This window comes from Bactrocera dorsalis, chromosome 1 (assembly GCF_023373825.1).
Source record: "Bactrocera dorsalis isolate Fly_Bdor chromosome 1, ASM2337382v1, whole genome shotgun sequence".
NCBI lineage: Eukaryota > Metazoa > Arthropoda > Insecta > Diptera > Tephritidae > Bactrocera > Bactrocera dorsalis.
This window is the reverse complement of record NC_064303.1, coordinates 95,922,857-95,938,589: the sequence shown is the minus strand read 5'-3', so window position 1 is coordinate 95,938,589 and position 15,733 is coordinate 95,922,857. Positions and strand designations below refer to the sequence as shown.

The 15,733-nt window shown below is 31.2% G+C and overlaps 1 protein-coding gene across 1 annotated transcript in view; it reads left to right on the top strand.

Moving 5' to 3' along the window:
• The window catches only part of LOC105228786 (protein Star), a 100,835-nt gene extending 88,184 nt beyond the window's left edge, over nucleotides 1–12,651 (top strand). The window contains exons 3-5 of the mRNA XM_011208757.4: nucleotides 9,807–10,345; nucleotides 10,423–10,593; nucleotides 10,801–12,651. Coding sequence (XP_011207059.2) covers nucleotides 9,807–10,345; nucleotides 10,423–10,593; nucleotides 10,801–11,019 — 929 coding nt within the window. The 3' untranslated portion in view covers nucleotides 11,020–12,651. The remainder of the gene's footprint in view (nucleotides 1–9,806; nucleotides 10,346–10,422; nucleotides 10,594–10,800) is intronic.
• Nucleotides 12,652–15,733: the final 3,082 nt, after the last annotated feature.

Genomic DNA, 15,733 nt, shown 5'->3' with positions numbered 1-15,733 from the left:
TGCCGCAAAATACTCAGCTGGTACCGAAGAAGGCGCGCAAACATTCCTTTGACTTTTTCGTTCTTATCGCATATTTGTGTTTCAAATTAATTAGTCTAACCTATTTGAAGTGACAAAAGCAAATTGCTAGGGATTTTCCCAAAAAAAGCATTATAATGCTATTCATAAACACAAAAACAAGAAATCATAGTCTAAAAAAAGCTAGAAAGAATGGTAAAAACGTACAATAGATCGACCCATTATTCAACGGTAATCATTAGAAATCAAAGCAATGTGAACAATAGAGAGGTTAAGGGTGCATTTTTGTTTGAGTGCTAGTACCGTTAGTGCCTAAATACGCACAAAATCAATACGAAAATATTATTTACATAACTATTATGTTGTTATGAACCAGAAATTCAGGTACATAGGTGTAGCAGAGAGTACTAATCGATTGATTATAGTATTTTTCAAGTATTGAGTTTATATTTGAACTCCAGCCACACTATTGTTTTCGTTTAACTGCACGCGCCGTTGCTGGAGTGCGGCACTCGTTGCAACAAAAAAGCCAAACAATAAAAAGCAGCAAATGAAGCAGCCATTTTCTACTACGGACCCTTTCTCGTTAATGTCCTTATTCTACCAGAAAGAACACATCGATATACATATGTACGTTGGTTCAAAAAGTTTTCGTCGTTTCATGAATAATTGAATATGAACAATATTTGACTGTGACATATTGTTATATTTCGTTTTTGTACCTCATTTTTGTGCTCGGCTTATTTTTACTCACACTCCAAAATTACTTATTCATCGCTGTTGTTTCCCTCTTCAACAATTTTTCTTTTTATTTTATTTAATTTTTGTTTTTTTTTTGTGAACTTTTCAGGGTAAATTTAATTGCAACCCCTGCAAAGCTTTAAAGGTTTAAGCTGCCATTAAGCAGTTTTTTAAATACCTTATTACTTGCTGACTATTATTCAACTTAAGACAGTGAGTTGAAAGCAAACGACTTGCTTGGCTGCTCTGCTATCACCATTATGTTTGTGGATCGCAACAACCCCCAGCTTTTTAATTGCTTTTCTGCTGTCTCAAAATTTTTTCTGTTTTTTTTTTTGGCTTTGCATATGACCTGGCGAAACATTTAACTGCAATTAGCGACTGATGACCGACCGTTTTGCATAAAGTTAAGCATATATTTACATATGTATATATTTATGTTGAAAAAAATTGGCTTAAATGAAATATCGCCTTTTTTGTTGGCTCAGGGCTTATGGAAGCACATAATTGAAAGGGCGTAACGGCACAAGAAAAATTAGCAAAGCGTTGAAATATTTTTAAATAATAAAGTGCGCTAACAGTTGGATCGTAGGCAGGCGGCGGCGCGCCACACGCACACATGGAACAACGACAGCTCAGTGTGGTCATAAAGTCTAGCTATAAAAGTTATCAATTTTCGTGTAGAAATTGAATTTAAAAAAAAGTAGAAATTCGGAAAAACTACGCTCGTAATGCCTTGAATTCGGATGGGTTCGAACTTTGGTCACCTAACGCAGTTTGTTTTAAGTTTTTATTTGTACACGGGTTGAGTAGCCGTTGGCTTGAATTCAAAAATATCTCTCCTTGCCTCAAAATGCTAAATCTTGACTAGAATCGTGAAAAGTTTCATCACATATAATTCAATCATCTTCAAGTTATTGGTTTCTAAAGTGACCCAAATGACTCCAGCGACTAATTGCTTTTAGCCAGACTCTTTTTTTACCCAACTTAGGCACAGGTTGGGCACCAAAATGTGACTAATTCGAAAAAGTGTTCATTGAAATTAGTGGGACTAGCTGGAACAAGTTTCGACGGTATCAAAATATTTTAGAACCGTTACAACAAATGCAATACTCTATATGGAGATTAGGTCGAGTCATGAAACCATATCTGCAAAAAAAAAGTCATTGTTAGGCTAAAGAATTTTCAACTCATTAGAGTGGCGTTTGAAATTTCAGCGTGAGGTTTAACCGAGTTTGTTCGTCTCCAAAACGTATGAAAAGTTTATAATCTCAGATTTGACTGAGATTCCAATTATGGAACTAAAATGTAGATAAACTGTAAAAATAATTTAAAAAATTTAAATAAAAGTTTTTTATCGACATTTTTTTTAATAAAATATTTTTTTTTTCAATAAAATATTTTTTTTAAATGTTTTTTTTTTAAATAAAATATTTTTTTGAAATATATTTTTTCCATTAACTTTTTTTTATATTATTTTTTTTTTTATATTATTTTTTTTTTTATAAAATTTATTTTCATTAAAATTTTTTTTATTAAAATTTATTTTTCTAAAATATTAGTTTTTGTAAAATATTAAAAAAAATTTTTTGTTTTTAGTAAAATGGTTTTTTCTTTTAATTAAATAATTTTTTTTTAATAAAAATTTGTTTTTTTTTATTTTTTTTACATAATTTTTGAAGTTTACAGCATACATACAATTTAGTAGTAATATATTAATACATTTTTTTTAATAAGTTTCTGCCATTATTTTGAACAAGCAACCTTGGTTATAAAACTCTCCCATAAACTTCTGTAACTTCCCCCAACGCTACTAAAACAAAAAGCTTCCTCTTTCCCCATTTGCATATACAAATGAAAATGAATGTAACTAAGTCATAAATTTTTGCTATTTAGTATTCTATACACGTGCCATAATTTGACGCATACACACACACACACGCACATGACTACATAGTTTTCTCGGCACCCACACTACTAACTAAACACGCACAATCGCACATAAAGTTTCTTTTTACCTCTTGAGCACCACACACACTCCCCAGCGAGCTCCAATCCTTTCTATTTCTGCCTCCATTGATGTTGCCGGCAAAATATTATATTCAACTGTTGTTCATACCCAAAATAACACATTATAATCATGTTACAGTGTCATAAAATCGAATAATCCATTAGCTATACTTAGATCGGCATTAAATGTGGTAAATCGATCTGTGTTCGAAACTCATAATGCGCTACAAAAACATACACTCCTACAAATGCTTGCATGTGTTAGCCGTAAGCTCGATTGTTGGTTCGTCATTTGTTGCTAATGTCCGTCCATGCTATGTTCAAATTTGGTACTACTTTGGTGTGGACCATCAGTTTGAAGTTGAAATTCGAGATGATTTGCGCGCGTTGTTGTTTACCAAATCTCCTTTGCTGTAATTTATAGTTGCTTCCACGATTTTATTGCTATTTTTAAATGATACGCAGCTTAGTCCCACTATTTATGGAATTTATAGCGCAAATCGATAGTTTTGATTTGTTATGTGATACTTTGGCATTTATTGTGGTTTATTGACCACAATTGCCATGCTTTCGGTATTTAAAGACTGTTTGTGTTCAGTTAATTATTTTACATAAGCTTTTGTTGTTGATTTTTAACTTTCAGACAATTATTTGCTCGGTTAAATCCCGTTAAGATAAGTAGAACGCTTGTTATTGAAAAGTTAGTAGTATTTAATGATAGTTTTTTGTAGTAAACATTATACTTCGAAAAGTTTTTGCTGAGGTAAACAGCTTGTAAATATTTAGAAATGTTATCGACCTCTCAAGAAACAATTCAATAAGAATAATCAAAAAAAATCTTAAGGTGCCTGTTTAGAGTACTCAAAAAAGGTCTAAGTATAATGAGTTATTCTGTGAGTTAGGAAAAAGGAATCGAATTTCTTTTTGAGACTTATATTTGAGCTAAAAAAAATGTATATATTGACCTATGTACACAAAATGGTGATTACTGCGCCAATTTTTGGGATCACCTTCTTCAAGTGAGCCTCTACAGGTGACAGTGATTCTTAATCCACTTAAACGGTTTAGTAAAGTACGAATGCTTCTCCCTTTATATCAATTGTTCGCAAAAATTTTTCTATCGAAAAGATAGCTGTAAATTATTTCAAAAAAAGTTTCAATAAAAAGAGCAAAATCATACGCAGTTTGATATACGAGTATAATATACTTTTAATATTATTGTGAAGCTATAGGTATAATGTCATCATCGCTCGATTTGCAGCTTCGAGTAATGTGTTAAGAAATCTATAGAATGTATATTTTTACTTTAAAATATATTTTTTTGGACGTTAAGAGAGTATGGAACTCTACTCTCTTAAGTGAATCTAAATAGAAAAATTAATTTCAAGATAAATATTACTTCTGGTTCTAATATCTTCCCTTCTTCCAAGAAATACTATACATGCAAAACGGTGATTTTCACTTATGTATTTATCACTTTTTCATTTTATTCCCACTTTCTACAGCGATATTCTTCAAATTCACTTAATGTATTATTTGTTTCAGTGTAAAAAGTGCAACATTTAGTAAAAGAAATACAAACAATTAGATTCATACTTTTCTTTGTTGTAATAAAACAAGTAACATTAATTACAACTACAGCGCCCTTACAAATTTCTCCAAAATATTAAGCGCTATTAAATTTAATTTATTTTTAACTTTCTGTGACTTTACACTATTCAAGTTAGCGGTAAGGCTTGAAGATCAACAATTTACTATTAGAAACGAAGGGCGCAATTGACTTTTGGTTTCTTTTTATGCGAACTTTGTTTTTTGTTTTTTTTTTGCTTTTTTCAGTTGGATTAATTTTAATGTTTGTATTATTTTTTTATATTTCTAATGTACTTTGTTTTCTATTTGGATGTACTTTTTCTTCTAATTTATTGTTTATGTATGTTGTAATTTTTATTTATTTAACATGTTTAATTTTTTTTGTAGGCATATTATTTGGGTTTTAAAGGTCTAAAGATGTTTGTGTTTTTAGATTCAGAATTTCAACAAATATTTGATTCAATAATTTTAGGAAAAAGCTTTCGCTTTCCATCCACTTTCCAATCTAGGAAAATGTTCATCACCATTTCGGAATATTTCATTGCCTTTTTTGAGTTTAACCATCATCCACATATTCTCAATCGGGTTGAGATTAGGAGACTGTGCCGGTCACACCATAGTACTGTATATGATTTTCTTTTAACCACGATTTTAGGAGCCTAGACGTGTGTTTGGGGTCATTATCGTATTGGATAGTCCATATAAGTAGCATTTCCCAATCGGCAAACGGCAGCATAACATTAGTTAAAATGTCCCTATAATATACAGCTGTCATCATGTCAGTTTTACGATGAATTGGACCAATAACATTACCGGAGAAGCACCTTCACACCATAATATTGTATTACCCCATCCATTTTTTACTGTGGCAGTTGTGTACCTTGGGTTACATTTTTCACCTCGCGGACGCCAAACATAAGCTTTGCTTTCTGAGCCTCGGAGGTTCGATTCATCTGACCATAAATTTGAGTCCGAATTCTGCTTACTCCAGTTTACGTGTGATCGAGCAAATCCCAACCTCGCTTTTCTATAACATAAATGGTTTTTTTGTATATCTTTAACTACGCAGACTAGAGTAGAGACTGATGTCGACTTTAACGTTGGTTTTAGCTTCTCTTCCTTTTATTTTTGTTTTAAAGTCCTACCTGCTCGGAAAAAGAGAAAAACAAAGAACACAAAAACTACTTGCAACAAAAAAAAAATGGTGGAAAGAAATATTTGAATTGGGTTGCAAATGTTTTGACCACAACTGTACATATATATTATATATTTGATAATTACTTCAACCAAATACCACATTATATTCAAATTCAAGTCTTTGAATATCGTTTTATCACTACAAGCAGAATCGCAAATTTCAATATTGTTATGTAGTTTCTAATTAGGTGGCAACGTCATACTGTCATTTAGTAGTAACCGCAGCACTCAATAATTAATTTAACAATTGTTTACCCCGCCTTTCATTCTCGTTACATATTTTTAATTTTTAAATTATTTTGAAATAGAAAAATGGTGGCAACCCTAATTTTCAATTTCATTCTTAAAGTCAAAATGCTATAGTTTCTTTTAAATGTTTTTGGATTATGTTTTTTTTACCTTGAAATTTAAAAAGGTGGCAACCCTAATATTCTATTTCACGCTTAAACTCAGTTCTATAGTATTTTTTCGATACACACATTTATGGATTTTTTCTCATTACTGGGAGAAGACAGTTTCCAATTTCGAAAATCCAAAAAGGTGGCAACCCTAATTTTCCATTTTATGCTTAAACCCATTTTATATTTAGCTCGGCTTAGAAACTCGAATTTATGGATTTCTTGTAAAAGAATATTTTACTTAAAGAACATAGTTTGTTTCTCTAAAGACTCATATTTTACGATAAATCTTTTTTAATGACTTTTTAGCACTGGATTAAAAGCGGGCACATAATTTGTTTAAGCCTCTGTCTAGTTTTTTTTCATGAGTGGTAAATATATTTTATTAATAGTGACTAAACTTTTCACTTCTCTTCTCTTTTCAATTTTTTTCCATTTCTGCACTTGCCACCTAACCTTGTCATAAAATAAATTATTACCATAGTACACTATAAACCTTTTCATTCTACACCTACTTTATTGCAAGTGTTGAAAGTAAACTTTATAATATTATAGAACAACTTTAAAATCGTTAGACCAAAGTGCTGTCGTAAATAGTAGTTGGTTGGCCAAAAGTGGGCGGTTTGTCGAGTGAGTAAACAGAAATTGAAAATGTTAGAAAATTACATAGAAAATTAAAAGCAAACAATGTCCGAAAAGAGTACAACACGGTACGTGCCACACACACATTGTTTTTTGCAACTCTAACGGTCACTACTTTGTAGTGGTAGCGCTGGCTAAATGGGTGTGAAAACTGCTGCGGGCATTTTCAAATTACCAAGCAACTAACACCTTTTGCCCATTTCCGAACACACTTCCTTTATACCCAACACATACGCACATGTACATATGTTTGCGTATGTGGCACGTATCCTTTCGCCTTTATTATCCTTTCGTTCGTGTTTATTACCACCTCGACGCGCCAACAAACGCTTCGCTCGCAGACGGTGGCATAATATGTTGCGAATCGGTTACCTCAGCGCCGCAGCTAGTGCCGTGCGGGGGCGTGCCGCTTTCACCTTCAACTTTGACAGCTTGTAATTTATTCAAATGTGCGCCAGTTATTTTACTTTTTAACATATTTTTCGCATTTATTTGCATTTTTGTGTTACTTTTTTTTTGCTTTATTTTTTCCTTTTGCCGGCTGCAATAGTTTCGGTGTCGGCGTTTTGTTGTGCCATTTGGGCATAGCATGTGAAAGTCAAATAAACCATTGGACTGGATCGTGCGAGTATATAAATTTGCACTAAGCATTTCGCAATTATTAATGCTTTGTTGTTGTTTTCTTCTTCTATTATAAATATTTATTGTTGTTTTTGTTGTTGTTCTAACAACGAATTGAGGGCGGCTGTGTTGCTTTATTAGCCTTATATAATCTAATGATTTCATATCTTTATGTTGATTAGGTAATTTTTGCAAGGACACGCTTTTACTTTTTATGTTTTGCTCAAAGTAATTGTGGGGTAATTAAGCTCTAATAGTTTTGAAATGAAATGGGTGGACAAATCGTGTTATTAAATACATATAATTTAATTGAATTTCTATTTTTACGTTTTTCAAAATTTAAAAGGACGATGATCTTCGATTTATGTTGGTAGTTAAACCTTTAATATCTGATTAGATTTTCTTCAGTTAGTGGAAAGCAGTTGTCCTTCTGGGTCTTTGCAACAAAACTGCGCCAATATTGTACCACCTAGGACCGTTTAAGTTCACCTAATACTTACAGAAGCCAGTGAACTCTAACCTCCGTAATCTACCCTTATACCACACAGTTTAAAAAGTTCATTCGTTATACATATTTCGTAGTTAGACCCAACCTTTATTAGACATGTGTGAGAATTTCTCCGTTGCCCAAAAAGTAAGATTGAAATATACTTTAAGTATTGTAGGTATGTGAAAAGGAAGCGTTGAACGCATCGCTGAACTAAAGTTGAAATTCCATTTTGCGAATAATTTGTGTAAACTGCAGGCATAAAAAAAAATGTATATCTACACTTTTGGCACGATGACCACTGGATGCCTCCCTGCTTAACCGTCAGTCAAAAGCATCCCGGAGCCTGTTACGTACAGTTCTAGCAGTGATTTCGGTTCCAATACCATAGAGATCTCCATTCTCATGTCTTCAGCGGTGCTTTCTATTTGCCGATTCTCCATTTAAGATGTTTTCCTTGCTACTCAAGAGCCTGGGTTTCCACTCAAAGACCTACTGTTTTGAAATTTTTTCAAAAAATCTAAAACGGCAGACTTCCTGAATCCACCTCTTTCACTGATCTTTCGTATGCTAAGATTTTCTTTTCGCAACGTTAAAATCTTGCTCTTATCCACAGTAGTAATTTTGTTTAGGTTTGACATGTTTTATATATTTTTTTCACTTTCTAAACTGTATGTCCCAAAGAAAACAGATCTATAATTATCGAAACAGCGCATGCTTCTTCAATTTATATAAACACAGAAAAAAAATCTTACTCTTACATGATGCATTGTCGCCATAACTGCTACCTGGCTACTTGTCCGGATTCCATTTTCCGCCACTGTATTTCGATATGCGAAAGCTTTATGTAAGATTGGTACACAAGTTAATGAATACGATCGCAAATTGCTTGAACTGGGATTCGAGTTGAGGGATTAAATTGTTGCTCCTGATTTTCCTCTTCTTAAAACTCAAGAGAATAATCACTGCAAAAGAAGTCGCCGAGACTGAGGCACTAAACAATTGGCGTTTGAAAGGCGAAAACCCGTTAAAATCGTAGTATCGGTGTTATAGGAAGAATTTGGCTAAAGGCGGTTTCTTTAAAAAGATACCAACTGTTCAGCCTAAACATATTGCAATGGAAAAATTGCTTTAATTTCTGTATAAATAGTACATTGATTGGACTTCCTTTCAAATAAAAAAAAATAACAAAAGTAGATTTAAAAAGGTTGTGTTGTTGTGATATATTATTTCTCGATGAAAGTCGAAGGGTAGATACTCCTTATAAATTATCTACGTATGCCCTTGGTAAGACAAGCTGAAGCATTATTTTCATATTATAGACCTAACCTTCAAAAGGCATGTATGAATTTTACAGATTTTGAACTTGAACCATCCACTTATGATTATTTGAAAAAAATAACTATAAAAATAAATATCATGTGTTAATGACAGTAGTCAATATAGATCACAACTCTTAAATCCCATAGAAAGCTGGCCATCACCTTTCCAGCCGTTAGGACAGTCTTAATCTTCTTCGGGACAGGTCCGCCAGGTTAAGTCCACTATTTCAACTCTTCCCTGATCTCTAATGGGTAACAGCTAAACACTGCTTGTGATCTCTCGATAGCGGGAGTGAGCAAACACGGCACTCGTTGCCTCGACAGCTTTCTTATGCCCAATATGCCTTCTATAAATAAGAATCTAAACATCTGATCGATATTGGTTTTTTGCAATTCTTCTAAAGTTCGTGGCCACTCACGCTGCTACACGCGGTCAGAACACAAGTACGAATTCGAACATATCCCTTGAGGTAATGTCGATATCGGATGATAAGATACGGGTAGTACAGTATACTGAACCTTTAGTCGTTTTGTATTTATTTTAATTTATCTTTTTTTTCTATCACTTCCGGCGCTGTATTAACTAAATTCCTCATAATTGTAAAATTTAAAATTAAATTGAAAAATATTTCAATTACAAACAATTTTTCCGAGAAAAACTTATTGATTTCAGGATTTTAAAAATAGTGCAACAAACATTATTTACATGTATATAAATATACAAAAATGTACTAGGAAAAAATTCACTAAAATTCTTTTAATTCCACAATTTATTTACAGAGATTCGTCATAAACAATTTCGACTGAATATGTCGCGCGATTATGAATTCTTCGGCGTAGCACAAGATGATCCCACACTAATAGCATTCCTGCGCGAAATCCATATGCGCAAATACCCCATGCACTTCGTGAAGAATGCGCCCATCGATGATGCCACTGCGTCACCGGCGGTAGCGGCAGCGGCGGCCGCAGCAGCAGCGACTGCAGCAGCTGGTGTGGCGCGATTAACTGGTGCCGCCAGCGGCGCTATAACGACGCATTTCAATTTCAGTAATCACTATGAGGGCCTCACGGCCGAAATGGCGCATTACGTCGCCGATCTGGTGGGTGGCAAAGAGAATGGCGCCTTCATACAATCGCTGCCCGGTGCGATGGGTCACCTCATGACTGCACCATGGCTGGCGGCAACATTGAATTGGGCGGGCTTGGTGGTGGAACCGGAACCGCGTCGTTTCTTTACATTGCGCAAACAGAATGCGCAACGGCCGGGTCTGCAGGTGGTGCACGCATGCATATCGCCCAATCCGTATCCCAAAGAGGTGAGTGTTGTATGAATAGTTGTAGTTATTTCCAAATTAATATTTTGTTAAATTTTTTTTGTTCGCTTTGCCTTTAGGTTACCATACACAACGAAGAGTCGGAGGTGCGCATCAATAGTCTGCTGGATGAGGAAACGTCGTGGTTCAATTCGCGCGTCAAATGCTTTCCATTATATTCGCTAATGTTAGCGTGCAATCGTGTGACATATGATCTGCTGAGTTTGGGCGTTCATGGGCATGAATTGGAGGTATGCATAAAATTATTTGATTTTGTTTTAAATTTTTTTTTCATTGAACACTCCGTTGAGTCTTCTATTCAGTTTTATTAATAGTAATTAGAATATAATTTGTAAAATACTTATTATTAGTTTTTATAAAATTAAGATCCATATATAATTTTTAAAATTTTTAATTTGACTTCTCCATTCTAACCCTATTTCTGTACTACTTTGCAGATCCTACAAACGCTACCTTTCGATCGGGTACAAATCGAGGTGATATCCATACACCTAACAGAGGACATAGCCAGAGGCTACGTAAACGAGCTAACCAAGTTCCTAGCGGGTAAATCGTATAAATTACAAAAGACCTTCGGTCGCAATTATTTCTATCAACGAATCAAAACGACGAGTCGAACACGAAAAAAAGATATACTACTACTCAAAACGCCTTAATTAGCAGCAACTGCGGTTGGTGTTGGCGGCCTTGCTGTGAACGAACCAACGATATGGGGAAAATACCGTTAAATAAGCTATTGCCGCCGTTGCTATTGCTAAAACAAAGCTATTACTTTAATATACTTAAAAAAACACAAAAACAAAAATAAAAACAAATAAAATAATTATTAATTAGTGCGCAAAATTGCTGCGAAATTATGAATATAAATAAGAAGAAGAAGAAAAACCAACAAACGAGCAGCAAAAGACGTAAATCGAAATTTTTTTTAGTAAACCAAAAGAAAAGCAAAGTAATTATAGCAAAAGCAAAAGCGCGCGCGTTATTAAACTACTGCAAACCACTTGTACGTGTGTTGCAAGGTTCTAATAGTAAGCAATGCGAAACGAAATACAAAAACAAAAATAACAAAAAACACACAAAATTTGCAAAGCACACATATTGCGTTAGTTGGTGCGTAGAGAATGAAGGAGACGCGAGTCATAAATAAATTAAATGAAGAACTATCAACACAAACGCACGCATGCGCAGACGCACTTGTAAGCGTTGCAAGCGTGCAACAGTAATTTCCTTAAACAACGCAGCTACATTTAGTGAACTAAGTAAGAATTTTGTATTTATAACAAATAAAGTGGAGTTTTTACGTTTAGATGCTCCAAATTTTTGCAAAACTGCACGCAACATTTGCCTTCATTCAGCGTTAAATCATTATCATTATTGTTCCACGCGTATGCAAAAAAAACTAAAAATCAAGAATTCATCAAAATTATAGCATTTTTGTTGTGTTTTCAATCACTCTCACTATTATTTTTAATGGCTAGCCTTTAAGTTACAAAATAGAAAAAAAGAAACAAAAATGTAAAAATGCAAAAAACGTGCAACAATGTTTGGAAACAAGTGAGCAGTAAGCGTAATTAGCCAGATTTGATAAAAAATCAATAACGATTACAAATTGTCGCTGTTGTATAAATAATAATTATAATTATAATTTAATTTACTTTGCACACTTACCATAGTTTAGTATATAATTAATTAAAAATAATTTAATTAAATGAAAGAAAATGCTTTATGAAAATTTAAATTATTGCCTAAACGAGTTAAATTGTCGAGAAGTGAAGAAAAAACAAAAACAAAACAAAATATGGTATGTGAATGAGAGTCTTAGATTTTTGATTATAGCAAAAAACAAAAACACACAAATGAAAACTTTAAATGTTAAAATAGCCGTTACTGAAATAATAATACATACATATGCAAACATATGCTCTATATATGTGTATAAATATATATATTTATAGATTTATTGTAATGCTAAACTAAACACACCATACACATTTAAATAACTGACTGTTTTGCTATTAGTTTGTCAAATTATTGTTTAAAAAGTAGCCAAGCGACACATTACTCGCACACACACGTACACACATAACATATACGAGGCTGCGTCGACGATTTGGTTGCAAAATATGTTTGCTTTAAAGCGCTGCGTGAGTTGCTATAATTTTATAAGAAAAAATTTGCTATAAAATGTGAGCTTAAAACAACTATGTGTTTGCGCGCATACGCTTAAAAATGAATATTACACATATATTATGTAACTAGAGTATTAACTTGAACGCGAATGCAATAGGTAGCTCCTGGTGAAAAAATATATTTTTTTTTTCTTTTTATAGTGATTTTTTGCAGTGTAAAAAGTATTTTTTTCTTTTTATAGCGATTATTTGCAGCGCTTGGGACGCAAATTATAATTTTTCATGCTAAAATTGCGACATAACCTCAAATATTATACATAAATACACACTACAGCAGGCAGCAATTGAAAAGCGCGGGCAGCTATGCAGCAGTAGGCAGCTAAAATATAATTTAAATGTTATATAAAAAGCATTTTTCGCTAAAGTTTAGTAAACAGTTTATAAAAAAGCAGGCCGTCGGAAAATTTGGTACTTTCATGCAAAGAATAATGGCAGCAGCTACAGCAACAGTATTATATGTAGTAAAATATATATATTTTCCTTATATATTCCGTCTGAAAAGCAGTTATATTAAATATTTCGCAATAGCGGCCTGAAAAGCAGTTATACTATTTTTTTTTTTGTTTTTTGAAAGTTTTTATGAATGCTATAAATCAAAAAATAAGTTTTTTTGGCTACTGAATGATATAAACGCTACCAAAAATAGTTCACAATATATTAACGGCATAAATTAAAAAAAAAATTGTTCACAATGTATAAACAGAGTATTTAAATTAAATTTCTAAATTTTTTTCTTACGTTACAATAATATATACAAGTTTTTTTTTAGTTAAAATCGGTTTCTGAAATAATTTTTGAATGAATGACAGTTGGAAAACTGATTAAAAAAATTTATTTTCATTTTTAAATCAGTTTTTCGACTGTTATTCTTTCGAAAATTATTTCAAAACCCGATTTTATTTAAAAATAACCTTTTTTTTTTTACTATAACAAGCTCACAAAACTCACTTTTGCAAAATAATTATATTATGTAACTTGATAATTATAATTTCGTTTCTGCCAAATTATTTTTGTGCTCCTAAACATTTTGTTTCGAGTTTTTTCTAAACTTTTTTATCGGTCGAATTTAAAGTAATTTATAAAGTAAAAAAATTACTCAAAAACACATCAAATTATTTAAAAATTAATTAAAACTGAAATAAAATTTCGTAAAATTTCCGAAATGTATATTATTTGAACGCTTTTATCACCGTTATATTATTTTTTTCTGCAAAATTTTGGAAATATAAAATTTAAACACTATCAATATAATTTTTTTATATTAATTTTTTCTTTAGAACTAAAAAATTGCAACAACAAAACTTCGTAAATCTATATTTGCAAACATTTAGTGCCGTTATATTAATTTTTTTCTCTCATAACCTAAACAAATGCTGTCAGAAAGTTTTTTGTACGACTCATCCGAAATATAGCCACCATGCGCAAAAAAAAATATTTAAAAAATATATGAAACCACTAAAATCAATATGGCTAAAGAAAATAAATATTTGAAGCCGAAATTGTTTACACGCAAAATAAAATTAACAAAACTCACACAAAAAGCCTAAAAAACCAACAGTCATAGCAAAAAACAAAAATATTTAAAAAAATAAAAGTGAAAACAATTACCAAAATGCTAGCGCGCCCAACTACACCTATACATAGCCAGTTATCCACTTATGAAAACCAAAAACCAAAACCAAGCAAACAAAACAATAATAAAAACAAATTATTGAAAATCACAAAAGCCTCTCAGCACTCAAGCAACTCGTTACTTCTATATATATGAACACATACAAATAAATTATAGAACTATAAACTACCTTAAAAAAATCTAGTTTTAAAATGAACAGCTATTTAATGTTAAAAATAAATTACACTAAAATAATGATAATTGTTTATGTTTTTTTTTTGTATGTTTGTTTCAACTTTTGCTGCTGCGTGAAGCCGTACGATAGTATTTATTATTAAAAATATATATATATAAATGTATGTAAATTAGTTTTGTATCATCGACATTAAAGTGACATTAACATAACATAACATTAACATTACCATTATCAGTATCTCATTAACAGCAAGAGCTAGGAGTTGAATGAAAATGCAAAATTTATTTAAAAAATAATGCAAATGTAATGAAAAGCATACATATTTATTGTATCAATGCTAATTATTATTGTAATTATAGAAAATATTAAAAATACACAGACAAACACACGCATGCCTAGATGGTATATATGCTTAGCAGAACTTTGGAGTAGCATTGTATGCATTTACGTGTGATATTGTGTGCTTATATTGAAAATAATTTAATTAAAAAATGAAAATAAATAATGTATAAATGATAAAAATTTGCACAAAAAGGAAACAGCGAAATGACAGTTATGTAGGCAGATTATTGCAAATAATTGAGGCTAAAGTAAAATTTGTTTATATTTTTTGGTTAACATTGTTATTATTATTTGACTTTGTTTTGTTTATTATTATTATTATTTTAAAATTTTTTTTGTTTTTTGTTATTATTTTTTTTTTCAATTTTTTGTTTTTGTTATCATTTTTCCTTTGATTTTTTTGTAATTTTTTCTTTGTTTTTTTTTTAATTTTTTTTTGTTATTTTTTTAATAATTTTTTTTTGTAATATTTTTGTTTTGTTACTTTTTTTGCTTTCACTTTGGCCTCCTTTTTTGGTTTCTTTATGAATATATGCATTCTTTAACATTAGCCTCATTTCTCTACGTGAGATCATATGACCGACGCTTCGAACAACCGTATCGCTTGCTTTGCACACGTACAAAAAAAATTAAAATTTCAATTTAACAAAAAAATAATATCTAAATAAAAAAGTTCAAATGTATGGTAAATTTAAATAAAAAAAATAAATTAAATTAAATAAAAAATAAAAATAAATTAAGTAAAATTAAAAAAAATTAATTTGAAATAAAAAAAATTAAACTTGAATTTAAAAAAATAAAAAAAAACTTTAATATTAATAAAAAAATTAAAGTTAAATTGAATTAAACTCTTAAATAATAATTATATAAATTTGCGAAAATTCTTGCCCCAAACGAGTGCTTAAAAATTAAACTAATTAAAAATAAAACACATTTATTAACTAATCTATATAAAATTATATTTTTTTTTAAATATTTTCGTTAAATAAATTTTTTCTTTTGTTAGCTCTCTATTTAATATTTTTGTTCAA